Raw genomic sequence first — 14,910 nt, 5'->3', positions numbered from 1 at the left:
TATTTGCCATCCCGTAATCATTGATGTGAAGTTTTTGTGAAAAGGAACAATGCTTGACAAAGGCTCCACATGTTTACAACAAGAGCGTAGTGTGTAATTTTATTTTCATTCAAAGCATTCTGCTGTCACACTGTGAACTGAATACTTTTTTTAGCCGCAAAGGTTGCCTCTCATTTTTTATATCATATAAGCATCTGGGCGGACTGTTGGGAATAAAGGCGGCTTCTTTTTTAACAAGCTTTGCTTTTCTCCAGCATGTGAAAAGGGCATGTAATTTCTGACATGTTTCCCAAAACTTAATTCTAATGGCTTCAGGAGTAAATCACGCTCCAATCCTAACCCTTGTTTTTTTTACAGTTTGTAACTTGTGAATGTTGGTGTAAATCCTACACTATGGGTAATCTTGGTTTTGGGAGAGAAGCCACATGCATGACAAAGCATGCTGGGATATACAACAATCAAACAAAGCCCGTTGAACCCCTGCCACATCTGATCATCTCTCTGTCTCCTGCCATCATTGTTTTTCCCCCCCTCTATCTCTCTTCCAGGGTCATTCACCGGCAGTGTGAGCACCGAAGCCGGAAATGCAACACCACAGACGGACTCTGTCGACCAGGTGTCTCCCACCATGCCCCGTGCCACAAAGAACCGAGTTTCTGGAAAACTCCGCAGATCAGCCAGCGCTATAAGCAAGTCCTCCAACTGAGCTCTTGAACCCACCCCCTTTTCCCCCCAAGTGCAGCCTTTAATCTTTTCTCGAAGAACCTCACACACCCAGCCGTGACTGCAAGACTTTGTTCTTTATTTTTCTGGGTTTTATTTTGTGTCATATAACTGGAGCATAATGCAATTTTTTTATTTATGTGGCAATCATTGATTTTTGTCGACACATTTCAGTTGATAACTTTGTTAATTGAGAAGCTATTTATGTTCATCCTGGTGATTTCAGCTTAGGAATCAGCAAAATAGGAAGGCTTGACTATGAAGTCTTAAAGCAACGTGTAATATAAATGTATTTTTTATTTTCTAGTGCACATTCAGTGCACAAAAAATGCATAAAGTTCTTATGGTAGTAAGGGAATGGGAGACTGTTTTACTCTGCATCTCATCTATGTCAACATCTAATGTAATGAAGCACTGAATGACACAAATGGCATCATGCTAAAACTGCACAGGAAACTGGTATCCATTTCTAAATGTCTGCCTTTTTACCTCTTTTTTTTGCAACCTCTCTGTCAATCAGTGACAGAATGACACAGATCATTTCCCTGCAGCAGAGGAGACTGACGTGTCGCGTGAATGATTCTACTCACCTGCACTGCTGCACAGACTTCCTGAGTCCCTGCAGTATGTGCAGTCAGAGGCTTTTTAATTGTTTTGAACCCAGAGTGGACAATCAATGACATCTTTCTAACTTAAGCTGAAATGAAATTTGTTTGTTTTTTTTTTTTTTTTACCACTCTCATTTTCCTTTTTAAATGAATTCCAATGGATTGTGTCAGAATTTGATTTATGCAACTGTGCTGGAATGAGAAAAGACTGCATTTGCAATTGTTCTCTGATGTCGTTAACATAGGCTCATGTCCGGTAATTGAATAAGTTCCTCCTGTCTCTTTCCTCTGCTATCAGTTTCCCTGTCCTGTGAAACGAAGACATCGACATTCCAACGTTTCTGTTTTTGCACTCTCCCAGTTAGCATTGAATGTTACTCTTTGTTCATGGATGTAAATTGCTTTAAATTTTATTTTCTGTTTGTTAGATTGTATATAGAGAGGAATATTTGATGAATTATTTTGCTGTTGTGTTGTATTGTTATGTATTCATGTGCAGTTTAGAGGAAAAATGCCGCCAGAGCCTCAGGTGAATCTTAACTTCATGCACTGGTGTGTGATTGTGTGTGTTTATGTGTGTGTGTGTGCGTGTGTGCATGTTATGTGAGTTTCTGAGGGAGCTTCTCACAGTGCCTGTGTAACGTCTGTCCTCTAAGATGATGTCCCACATCACCCCGGCACCCCTCGATCCAACTTAAGTTTCATCTTCATCATCATCATGTTGGACAAACCCTGCTCACCCTGCGTCCCTGCTTGTGTTTTCCTCCCCTCTGTCTCTAAAGGTCAGTGTCTTCTGCTTCCCACAAAACAAAACAAAACACAAAAAAACAACAGATGGATTTGGAACCGTGGGGTTCTCTGTTTAGTCTTCATTATAGGTTGGTGTGCTGCTCTGTCTTTTATCTGTGAATGAAATCGAGTGGCACCGACTCCTCCTCTTTCCCATGATTCTCTCCCAGTGTCGCCTCCTGAGGCACCAGGGGAGGGGGGGTTAAGATGGCATGCCAGAGCTCAACTCTTAACAGCCCTCCTAGCAACAGCTAGCCCAGCTCGCTTGCTCTTCCAACCTGCTCACTCGGGTTGTCATGGTAGCCAGGTGTTTCACACACACACACACACCCTCTGAGGGCTCCACCCAAGCTGCAACACTATCCCCATCTGTTGCACTACTATGCCTTACTTTCTCCAAGCTCCTCTGTCTCACACACATCTATCTCACGTCCTTTTGTTTGTTCATTCCCCCCACAAAAATATTGGGGGGGTCCAAACAGCAGGAGGAGCGACAGATCTGTTGTTTGTGCTTTTGTTTTTGTTGTTGTCCTTTTGAAGAATGTATAGATTTATAGGCCTGGATCACATCTTTGGTTTTTATTCTCCCCAAAGCCACTTGAAGGAACCACCCAGGGTGTTGATCTAAAGATTGTAGATGATAGAAGATGTCTGTCGAAGGGGTTTGTGCTCCCCTTTTGGTGGTTTAGGAGGTGTTAGTTAGGACCAAGATAAGAGTGTGTGTCTTTATATGTGTGAAGAAAATGAGCTAGTCTTAGTATGATATTTTTTCTTCTCATTTTAGAAATCCTTGTACATTGTGTCAAATTTGAGGGCTTCATGGCCCTCTGATTATAAATATATTAATGCCTGTAATATAATCTTTGTATAAGAGAAAGAAGATAAAAGCTTGAAAATTTCATCATTACTTGTCAACATATCAAACTGTTTTTAATGACCGAAGTCCTGCTATCTTTATTAGAAATGTGGAAATTGAAACATTTCATTAAATCAATTTGAAATTCTGCTGATTGTTCATTGTTCTTCTCTCCCAAAAAAAACACATCAGCTAACAGATTTCGAGTCGCCAGTGAGGGTTTTATGTGTGCTGCCATGATAGTGCTGTTACTACGGGGGCTTCCTGACCCTGGTCCATCAGGGGTAACCTGACCCTCCTCCCATCTGTCTCTCCTGCTGCTCAGCCCTGTTTAGAGGAGGCCAGCATAATGGAACCTCACCAGGAGGTACAGGTGCAGTAGCTGCAGCACCTACGGGTGCCCTGCCTGTTTTGAGCTTGATAAAGATGCAAGAAAAGCACTTGACTGTAATTGGAGCCCCAAAACTAATGTCGCCTCATTTTCACGGGGCTCAGCGCTTTTTGCTTCTTTCATTGACTCTGAGATACATTACACAAGAACACGCTGACACTGTCCATGATTACTACCAGATTGTATTATTTCATGTTGCAGTGCTGGCTGTAGTCACTTTTCACAGGTCTGTCTTGGTGTGTTGTCCCTGTTGCCTCAATAAGAGGTGACATTTAAAAACTTCCTTCTGTTTGGCCTTGGGCAGGTGTCTATATTAATGAGAACTGAAGCAGGAAATCAGACTGAGGAGACTTGTAGGATTTCTTTTTTTTTACATCAGTGGTAGTACTGTGAGGTCAGCTCTGTGGTGACAGCATGTACCTTTAAATCTGAAGTGACACAATGGGAAGCTGCCTGCTAAATTACAGCCAATTTCAATGCTTTACGGGTACTGGGGGTCAGATATGAAGCCACTTGTGTCCGTATTAGTCTTAAATCAGCTGGAAATCGAGCTGTGTGAGTTTCCTCAAACCAGACAGATGTTTTACTGCTCCAGAGGTGAGCTCTGATCCACCACCTCTTTGTCCTCCTGTCATGCCCTGACAAGGTATTAGGGAGGGAATTTATGATTAGGTCCTAAGTGCTTCTCTATGGCAGCGAAACGGCGTCTAGTGAGCCAATACAGCCATGATTTACGCAGAGGAAGTCTGATCGAAGGCAAAGATCTGACCAAAAAAAGGTTGTTCTGAGGTTTCTTTCTTCTTGTTTAGGACGACTAAATAGGGTTTGGAGAGTCACGTAATGTGAGAGAGGAGAGCTTCAGGGTCTGACTGCGCACATTGTTCAAACTTTTAGTGTGAAATGAAAGTATTGCTTCTCATGCTGGGTAAGAGGCCCGCACTTTAGAACTCATGTCAGAACAAAACTGCGCTTCTTTCCCTCTCCTGCGTGGACGTAGCCTCCAAAAATAGGCTGAAGGAGCATCTTTGGAAAATTAAATCTTATATTAAGATGTTGAGTTTTTAATAGTGCGCACAGAATAATGTTTTTTAAACAATTTATGTCCAGAAGATCAGAGAGCTTTATGCAACATATTAGGGTGGATTTATTATTATTTTTCTAACATTTAATAAATGATCAACCAGACTTTCCAAAAAAGAGAAACAAATAAGTGTGGAAAACATTTTTTTTTTTTAATAAATTTAGGCCTCTAAATTCATCTGAGTCAGCAATTCCACACTTTAGGTATAACTAACCTGTGATTTTTGTAAGATGTTCTTCACACACTGAAAACAGTTAAAGCACACTGAGACCACGTGTCCTTTTGAAAATATTTTTTTTTTATTTCGATAGACAACAACGATATACACATACAATCAAAGCGCTATAAAAGCCAACATTTAAGAAAAATAACTTGTCCTTAAAAAAGATTGCATCTAAGGTAAGAGCTTTACGTTTTTTTTCTTTTTTTTTAGCAAGAGCTGTGGAGATTGAAGATTAAAACCCGACTCACGACAGATAGCACAACTCATAAATTTGACAAAGAAAAAAAAACTAAACCAAAAAAAAAAAACATTTTGGCTATACGACATGTAAACTGCCAGAACGATTCACAGAGGAAAAATCACAACAAACACAACAATAAGTTACATCAAATAATTAGAATAAATAAATAAATAAACATATGATGAAAAATATTGCAACAATCTTCCAATAATTATAATAAAATATGTGCCAGCATTCAAAATTAAAAACAATCTATGTTGACTTTTTGTTTTTTTTAAGGCAGTTATACAGCGGGATTTGGATGTGTATGTAGGCTATTTCGGACTAGGCTTTCTGTATACTAAAGGCATTTGTGGTTCTACTAAACAGGGAATTCTTCAGTCACTCTTTTTCCCCCACCACCACCACCATCAAGACAAAGTTCTGTCAGTCACAAACGAGCGTAAAGCTGCAGTGATAAGAGAGCAATCACGGTCGGTGATTTTAGAAGGCTTTGATGGGGGTTAAGGTTTTCTGAGAATTTTAAGACATTTCTTAGGTCTAGAAGCTATCATTGAGAATGTGCTGTCCTAGAAAAATACCCTTTAACAGTCAAACTAACGCTTTGTATTCTTTTTTTTCTTGATAAACTAATTTGAGACAGAAAATCTCAAAATAGGCCTATATGTAATTCAAATATAGAGAGAAGCATTCAACAATCACTGATTGGCATGGAAAAGACACCACTTAAACATCAACCCGCCCTGCCTTTCATTGGCCTAAAGTTATGGCAATGAGCATCACAAACTCTTTTTGTGTGTGTTTTTTTTCTTTTAACTCCAAAGCCACTTTTTTTGTTTCTCCTTTTTTTTAATTTCCCCCTTAATCAAAGGCACGAGTTCTCTGTTGTCTTTAGCAGGCGGGGCGCACCGGCATTTGGAGCAGGATCACCTGCCTGTTCTCCGAGGGGTGGCACTTGTTTATGTGCCTGGTGAGCCCCGGCGAGCTGTAGAGAGTGGCGGGGCAGTATTTGCACGGGTAAATCTGGGAGGAGTGCATGAGGCGCAGGTGTCTCTCCTGGCCGGCCCTGCTGGTGAAACTCTCCCCGCACACCGGGCACAGCAGGCAGTCCACGGGGCTCAGATTGAGGGGGCTTTGGTTTGAGGCTTCCTCTGAGGATGATGATGATGATGATGATGAAGATGATGCTGATGCTGATGAAGAGGAGGTTGGCACGGGAGCCTGCTCTGCCGCGCGGTCGCTGGTTTGAAAGCCGTGCTCCTCCAGCACTTTCTTCTGCAGGACCTGGTGTCCCATGATGTGTTTTCTTAGGTATGCCTGTCGCTTAAACCTCTTCCCGCAGAACTGGCAGTCGTATGAGCCGTCTTCAGAACCCGATTCAGACAGACCTGGACTCGGTGTGTCTCTGTCACTCATGTCTTTGGCTTCGTCGGAGACTGACTTGACACCTAGCGGTTGCATTTTGGCCATTTCAGGTTTGATGCCCTGTGCGGGTGGCATCGCCGGTGTGCCGGTGGTCCGGGGTTTGTGCCAGCGGCGGTGAGAGGCAAGGTTTGCCGGGCAGCTGAACATCTTGTCGCACTCAGGACACCGGTACTCAACCCTGACTATGCGGGAGCACTTGTGCTGAGCCAGAGAGAATGGATCCGCGTAAGCCTCCTTGCAGAGCTGACACACAAACTCCCCTAAAGGTTTGTTTCCCCCGGAGGACTGCGTCCTCGGCTTCATTTCCACCGGCCCCTCTTTGATTTTGAGACCGAGCACGGGAGAAGTCGTCACCTCGTCTTCAAAGTTGAGTTTTCTAATGGCTTTGGGTTTCTTGGAGGCGGGTTTAGATTTGCGCTCTGTTCCATCAGCTGCAGGTCTTTTGGTGCCGACCCGGTTGCTTGGTCCCGGGAGGCTGCTGGTGGTGCCGCTGCGGCTGCTGTTGCTGGTGCCGATTTTTAGATCGACCGGGGCGTACAGGAGATGGTCCAGGCCGGAGAGGGAGGCGGGTGTTGGGAATGACTCGGCAGAAATAGGCGAGCCCAGATTGAAACTTCGCTCAAAATATCCCCTGTCGTGCTCCTTGCTGATGGGCCGGGTGGGGCTGTAGAGGGCTTGGCACACCGCTTCTGGGTTACCGAATTGTGCCGGTTTCTCCAGTCTTGGCACCGGCGCATCAGCCTCGGTGAAGTCTGGTGATGCTGAGGCGCGGTCCGGACTGGATGCCACGGACATCGGCGGGGAGGGGTCCGTCTGTCTCGGCAAGGCAGCTGGGGTCGGTGGCTCCTGGAGGTCATCTTCGTCTGACCGAGTCCTGTAGGAAACATGTGCAGATTTCTTGTTTCTTTTTACCAGGAATCCTTTGGGCATCTTGGCGGGTAACAGCAGAAAGGCACTTCGGGGAGGTGGTTGAAGTCTGGAGTATCCAGGTTTGTTAAAATATGGCAACACTAGAAGCTTATGGGACTTTATCTCCCCAGTATATCGATCCTTCTGTTGCTGAAATGTTTTCGTCTCCAAGGCATAGCTCCACTCTTTTTATGCCAGAATGATGCTATTGTTCTCGCCCCCCCCTGTTGCAGCATCCTCGACCAATCGGATGAAACCAAGATCCCAGTGGATTTTATTGTGGGAGGGCTCAGAGCTTGGGTTTGGTGGATTTCGTTGGAGGATGTGCAGATAGCTTAGCAGATGTACTGGCGCTTTATTACATTAATGTGTGCGCTCAGCCCCTCCCCGTCAGAGGCACACGCCGGGACCCTCCTCTTTTTACGGTCTGATGGGCCCCTACACAAATGCACACGTGCCACTGCTTTGTGGCTCTCCTCTGGGGGCCTCGGAGCTGCCAAAAGGAAATGTCCGTCACCGCCACAATCATCACAATTTAGAATTAAGACGGGGTGAGACAAGCTTGGTTAAATACAAACCAAAACCTCTGTCTCTTTTCTATCTCTGCTGTGAAGAGGCAATTCACCTAATGGACACTAAAACCCGTGTCTCCCCGGACTGTTTTACCTCCACATGGTCCACAGTTGTTCATCATTTCTTTTTACACACGACCTTTACGCACATTACGCATGCCCAAGAACGAACTAAGAAAGCCAGTTTTATTGACCTTTATTTTATTACGTCTTAAATAAACACTGTAGAGGGAGTGTTTCTTTATTTTAGGGCACGTGTCTGTCTCGGTAGTTTAACTCGACATATAAATCAGACATCTCGCTGCATACATAAGTAATAAGAAGGCCCTCTGGTCTTTGTGCACAATAGCCGCGTCTGCCCGTCCTTGGATATCCTGTCTTTTTTTTTTCGTTTGAAAGGCAAATTGACCTCTTAACTGTGAAACGGGACCCATGGCCAAGCTGGCCCACAGTTAGACGCGTGCTGGGCGGAATCAGTGCACCAGACAAAGAGGGCCGCAGCAGAGGCTTGTGCTGGAAAATAGCGCACAGATACTGGAGCCTGTGATGCTGTTTACAGTCTGGGAGTGTTTGTATAGATATGCAGGAAAAAAAGTGAAAAGTTTGATTCATATTGAGTTAAAAAGTAAAGATTTTGTTGTTTAAAACTGACTTTTCTCCTCCACCTGTTTTCTTTTCCAACAATAGTTTCTGCGCATGTCTCCCGTAGTGTATAGTTGTCTGCTTTTTTTTTCGTTAGAATGGTTAAATGTATGCGGCAGTGCGCCACTTGGCAGAGAGTGCATTCTTTTCCCTTTCAGTCGGCAGACCAGGGAGGAATTAATCTCCATCGTCGTACATTGTTCCCCTCATTTGCATAAAGCTGCAGTATGACCAAGTCAAATAATTACACAATCGGAGCTGAGCCGCAGGCCTGCGCCTTCCTTTCAATAGGCCTCTGTGTGCTGATGCCTTCTCACCTGCCTGAAAACACACCGTTATGTTGGTTACAGAGGGTTAAATGATTTGTTAAAAAATAAAGTTAAAACAAAATTTAAACTTTTCAACATACATCTTTTAATTCAGTGGCGTAAGTTTGAACTTTTCTGAAAAGTTTGCAGAGTGTTTGTGTGTCGGCCCAACATGTCTTTGTTGTCCTTCAGGATTCTTTCTGTTCGGGTAACGCCGTGTTTGATCGCTCTACTCGGTTACTTGTTGTTCTTTCAGGCTGTTGGTCTATTAGTCGTGGTTTGTTGGGGCTACACGCTTTGATGGCATTTTAACGAGTTCCTCTTTCCCCCGAGATAATTTCTGTGTGGCGCGTGGGCCGGTGTGCTGGCCTTGGCTACACCGACGCATGCGCGTGTTTGCTCAGTGGCGCGTGCTGCCCTGCGCGGAGGGGAAGCATAGGCGCCTCATTAGCATACAGCTGCAGCTGCTTTAATGCAGGCGCAAATACATCCTGCTAAAACCTTACCGCATGCTATAGGACTCCATGTGTTGCTCTCATATTCCTCTTTCCTGCAAGCTGCTCTGTTCATGTAAAGACTTTGAAGTTTAGAGTTTAATTTGTTGATGATATTTAAATAAGCAAGTTGTGGATGACTTTCTTTCTGTGAAGTGAAATCATATTCCTTTACTAGATCTAAAATCTTTTATCTTTTTTATCAGTAGTCTTTTACAGCTGATGCCTGAATTGTTGTAGGCCTATAGGAGGTATTGGCTTAACTGTAAAACTGCAAGTCTACTGTAAAAACTAATGCATTTGTGAACCTCTGGTAGCAGAACTCAGCACTTACTTCATTGCACCACCTACAGGATGAAGGATTAATCTAGAGGACACAGAGGAGGTTCACCTCTAAAGCTCCATTTTTAAGGCCTCTCCATTTTCTCCTCTTAAACATGGTTACCGAGGGATCTGTGGAGCAATTTGGCTATTTCACACAGATTAGATTACACTTACACAGTAAGTTGTACAGAAACCACAGATGAATAATCGCCTCCATGTGCTGTGCCAGCCGAAGCCAATTTGAAAGTGCAATAGGACATGACTGTAATTGGTGCTCACTACAGGGCCACCTTCAATGCACTGTCAATCAATTATTGTAATGGATTAGCTGAGGTCCTATTCTAGCCGGTTGTAATCTGATAGAGGGCTCTTTCAGCACCATGGAGAGAGCCAGCAAGGGATCCAGATTTAATCAGACTGGCTGTAGACACAGCACTGCCTCAGCTTCAGCCTTTGTCCCCAAAAACTGAGGGCAGGCAGGAACCAACAAGGGAACAATGACACAGTAGAACAAAGGAGCCAGAGTTTAATGAAGTGATTGGTTTTTAAATAGACTTCTAAATAGGGTGGTCCAAAACACATTTAAACAATCTCTGCTGAGGGAAAACAGACCTGAGCAGTCCTCTCTTTTCTTTACAAACCCATCTCATTCTGTTCAGCTGCTGTGTTTGTTTGCTTGTTTTTTTAAATCCACCTGTTTGTTAGCATGTTGCTTCCACCATGTTTTCCTCTTGTTTGTTTATTACCAGAACTTTTTAGCAGGGCAAACACACTCTGTTGTTTTTTATTATTATTATTTTATGTTGAGTGATACTGATTGGCTGCTTGATTTATAATTAGTGTGCAGTGTTTTTCAGGAGCAGCAATTCCCTGCATAAAAAAGATTATGGTTGCCTGTGGTAAACATTACTGCCACTATAGAAATCATTGCATCTATCTTCCACGCAATCTGATTTTATGCAGATGATACCTTAGGTGTCAGCTGACCATTTTGTTACAATTTCACCACAGTTAGGTGGGAGCCACAGGTTTTATTCCTGTTGAGTGGTTTCTCTTAGAAAACCCCATATGTAGGCAATCTCAGGGAATTCAAGATGTCACCATGAAACAGCAGTCAAACTGCACCTGCAAGGAACAACAATAGTAAAAGGTCCGCTGTAAGCTTCAGGGAGAGAAGTCGGACTATAGCACCCCAAAGATCAATGGAGAAATTGCTTGTTTGGCCATTAGAACACAGAGGTCACTGTCTAGACTTAAAAGTGTACTTTAGAAGGATGCCCATGAGACCAGGTTACTGTGAAATGCTCTGTAAAGTGGTATAGCTCTGAGCTTAAGACTAATGGATCTCATGGGCATGACTGGGAATGTCCCTGATGGCTGTACTTTTGTCAATGATGCTGATGACTCTGTGATGACAAAGGCAAATGTTTCTGAGCTTTAATGACATTTAAAAAAAAAAAAGCTGGCCTTTATGATTCCTGCAGGGACATTGGGAGTCACTTAGCCACTGAGCGTTTAGGGGGTTTGGGTTCAGGATTTTTGTGTTAATTTGAATGACCAGGATGATTTATTTAACAGTTATTAGCAACATTTTGCACTGTAATGCATCCCTAAAACAATATTTCATTCTGTAGTTGAGTAGCAATTTGGACTTTCTCTTCTTTCTCTCTAAGCTCTTTGGATTACATATTTTATTAACTGCTATATATATATATATATATATATATATATATATATATATATATATATATATATATATATATATATATATATATATATATATATATATATATATTATATATTTAAAATGCTATCAAACAGTAGGGTCCTTTCTGCAGCCCTCCATTAGACTGGAATTAGAAATCCAAGGCATACAGCATAATTTATAAGAGGAATAGGTGCTTTTAGTAGTTATAGTGTGGGCACACATATATATGAACAAAAGCCTTCAAAGGGACAACAGCAGATTTTCTTTTCTTATAAATCAGTCGCTGGAGTCCCAGGGGTATGTTTAGCTCTAATTTACTCATCAAAAACATCAGAGTGTCTCTCAATAATCTCTGCAGTCCATTGGTGGTTGGGGTGGAGTCTGCTGTCAGAAAGCATGCCCTGGAATGTTAAACAGTAATTCACCTCTGAGCTGTGGAGGTGGATAAAGTGATTGTTCTATCTGGGAGCTGATTAAAACAGGCTCTGGCCCGTTTCTCCCCTCTGCGTTCACCTCTGACGTCCATCACATTCATTTCTGTATTCATGAGTGGATGAGAAAGCACAGGCAGAGCGGCTGCCGTATTACAGATAATAAGGCCAGCGGGCACCACATTCACTGCCACAGGTTTCCCCCCTCCCTGCCCCCAGCTCATTCAATTACTTCATAAGAGTTCTCTGAGGCACAGCTGCACTATGGGGGTAAAGAGGAGCAAATTGAAGTACATTCATGTAGACACACACACACGTGCATTCACACACCTCACAGATACAAAGAAGTGGAGGAGGCATGCTCACTGTAACAAGAGTAGCCTGCATAAAAAGGATCTCACTGACAGGCATTTGGCTTAATAGTAAAGAAAAAAATTCTTCATTGATCACTGGGTTCCTGAAGATTATAATTATATTGTTAATGACTCCATGAAATCAACGCTACTCCTCATAGACTCCATATATGAGGTCGCCATTATCTTGATAAAAATGTAGACAGCAGCTGAATCATGGAGGAGCATGAAAGATGGACTCTTGCTCACTTAATGGGCCACATCATTTATCTATGGACTGTTATCCATTCATCTAAACATGCATTAGATGATTAGATGTGAAAATCTCAGTTAAATACATAACTGTCAGTTTCTTTCTTTCATTAAACACAGTTACGCTTTAAACAATCTGTTTGTCCACCCGGCATTATCACTGCAGAGGACTGGTTGCTGTCCGTGGTGCTGAACTGCTCCCCTTCAGTTTACAGTGGCAGCTGTCTCGTAAACACAAAGGGCTGATGGGAAATAAAACTTGCTGTCCTCTCAGACAAATGATGATATGCACCCAAAAAGTTTATTTTCACATTATGATGATCATTTTATTTATCACTGTTGTGGTGATACAGTCACTTGCTTGAAAGATCACTACTGATTTAATGTGTCTATATCATGATTTACAGTGGCTTAACTTTGCAGTAGAAACAAGTATGGAATTTACTTTTACCAGGGAAGCTACTAAAAATACTTTTACTATACTATTTACTAAACAATTGATTTCATAAGCTAAGCTAAACTCTCTAGCCACACATTTGCTGAAAGGACCAGTATTTGCTTAAAGTGACATCTTGTAGTGAGTTTGCAGATTGCAAAATCAATAATAGGATCAGCTGACATTTCAACAACAACAAAATAAACCTGAATTGTCTTTTTAGAGTTATTGTTCAGTTTGTCTACTCTGGGTAAACAGTACAACATGGCAGGCTAGGTGGTAGAGGAGCCTCTCCATATGTAGATGGCAGTCTTTCCAAGCTGACAAAAACACAATGACTTATATTTGTCAGTGATTATGCACACAAAAGAGTATAAATTGTAAACATTTTACACACTATTCCTTATAGTGTGTATATTAGTGTTTTGCCATAATATCAGATCCCTTTAAATCCACTCGTTTTAACCAGTGACTAATATATATATTTTTGCTAATTATTTAAATAATTTCTCCTGTTGTTTTTGCTGTTCTGTGCAGAGATCCACAAGAGAAATGTAAATAGCCTTGAAAACATTTGAGCCCTGCTATTAAGTACATCCTTAACATATCTACATTAAAATCAGAACCTTTTCTTGACATTTGATTTGGGAATGCCACATTTTCCAAACAAAGAATTCCCAGAATTGGCACACTCTTCATTAGATGGCATAATTTGCATTCTGTTATAATTGTGCTGCTTCCTTGATTATTAAATGATCACCCTAATTAGGGAGCATAATAGGGTTAATCAGACTCTGCTCATCACACTTATTATTATTCCTGCAAAAATGAAGGAAAAAGATACAGTACTTGATTAATTATATCAGCCTTTTCATCGGCTGGGCTACCATTCCCCCCTCTGAAATTAATATCATGTTGTAAATGGAAGGAAGGAGCTGACCGGACACAGACAGATGAAAGATTTCACTCAAATTAATTAAGCACTAATTATGCGGTAGGAGTTGGGAGCAGTTTGCATAATGAGCTCTATCAAAAGAGATCAGTCATGGAGAGGGGCTGTAGAGTTTCTATACAGCCTTCAGATGATACACAGACACCACTGCACTACATGAAGAGGGCTAGCAGAGAAGTGGGAAGAGGGTTAAAGCACTTTGAGGTTCGAGTCGTGAGGTTGAGAAGTGTTTTGTTTGGTTTGTCAGCATGCTGCGAATCAGAAGCTTTTACAAATGTGGATTATTCCGTTCTCACTTGTGTCTTGGGGCTGTGTGTGTGTGTCTATATTTTTCTCTTTCAGCTTAAGACCTAGATAATGAATTCCCCGGTCCTGCAAGAGGCAATAAGGACAGAATGTACCTTTAAGTTCAAGCTAATCACAAACAACCTGCAGCCACACTCCAGGGAGCTTTAAAGACCCTAATCACCTCCCACTCCAATTCTTGTACTGTTCAGTTATTGCTGATCAGGGACTACATTGTGGCTATCTATTTAGACAATGGGAAAAGGGATTAAATAGGCAGAAACTCTCTATGTCTTAATCGCCTGTTTAATCACTGCCACTGTGCAGTGTATGGAGCTGAGTTACTTGAACTGATTTGTGCCATTGCAGCAGCAATCATGCATTGGCTAATCAGGGTGCACAGCCCGGCACTGCCCTTCAAGGTCTCCGAGTGGAATTACAAAGACTATGATTAGTTAATCAAATGAAGAACCCGATGTCCTTTCTTTATTTGTGTATACACCTTATCTAAATGGAAATTGTATAGCTGAGGCACTTCCAGAAGGACACATCTACATGTGAATGATCCTCCTTGAGCCCTTGGCAGTGAATACAGAATAAGATCTTTCACTCCCAATCATCGTGTTATGGCATTGTGGAGACTTTTTCATGTCTGAATGATATTTGTTGTCAATGCTCATGTGAATGATGCAATCACTCAGTCTGTTGTAAAGTAAATCAGGAAGCACTAGACATCAACTCTTCAAATGCACATGATGATGTGCAGCAGAATGTCAAGATTGTATTTTTCTGAGAGAAGAAGAAAATGGGGGAAAGGGGCAGGATGCTCACTGATGGTACAGAACTGAATTCATACATTCATACACATTAAAACTCATAGGCTTATCATAAGACTCACTCAGAAATG

The 14,910-nt window shown here is 42.2% G+C and overlaps 2 protein-coding genes across 5 annotated transcripts in view; one reads left to right on the top strand and one right to left on the bottom strand.

The window, feature by feature from the left end:
• The window catches only part of ralgapa2 (Ral GTPase activating protein catalytic subunit alpha 2), a 70,979-nt gene extending 67,854 nt beyond the window's left edge, over positions 1–3,125 (top strand). For 2 of the 4 annotated variants that reach the window (XM_028395215.1, XM_028395211.1), the window contains one exon: positions 549–3,125. In XM_028395215.1, coding sequence (XP_028251016.1) covers positions 549–706 — 158 coding nt within the window. In that variant the 3' untranslated portion in view covers positions 707–3,125. The remainder of the gene's footprint in view (positions 1–548) is intronic. The other 2 variants (XR_003669452.1, XM_028395213.1) reach the window with 2 other exon arrangements.
• Positions 3,126–5,124: 1,999 nt separating this feature from the next.
• insm1b (insulinoma-associated 1b) lies at positions 5,125–7,481 on the bottom strand. Its single transcript, XM_028395245.1, has one exon. The coding sequence runs from the start codon at positions 7,265–7,267 to the stop codon at positions 5,804–5,806; it is 1,464 nt and encodes a 487-aa protein (XP_028251046.1). The 5' UTR covers positions 7,268–7,481; the 3' UTR covers positions 5,125–5,803.
• Positions 7,482–14,910: the final 7,429 nt, after the last annotated feature.

The sequence above is a fragment of the Parambassis ranga genome, chromosome 22 (genome assembly GCF_900634625.1).
Source record: "Parambassis ranga chromosome 22, fParRan2.1, whole genome shotgun sequence".
Taxonomy (NCBI): domain Eukaryota; kingdom Metazoa; phylum Chordata; class Actinopteri; family Ambassidae; genus Parambassis; species Parambassis ranga.
This window is presented reverse-complemented; position numbering and strand designations above follow the sequence as displayed.

Excerpts from the sequence above, each read along its gene's own strand:
- insm1b (XM_028395245.1), bottom strand. The coding sequence starts at position 7,267 with ATGCCCAAAGGATTCCTGGTAAAAAGAAACAAGAAATCTGCACATGTT.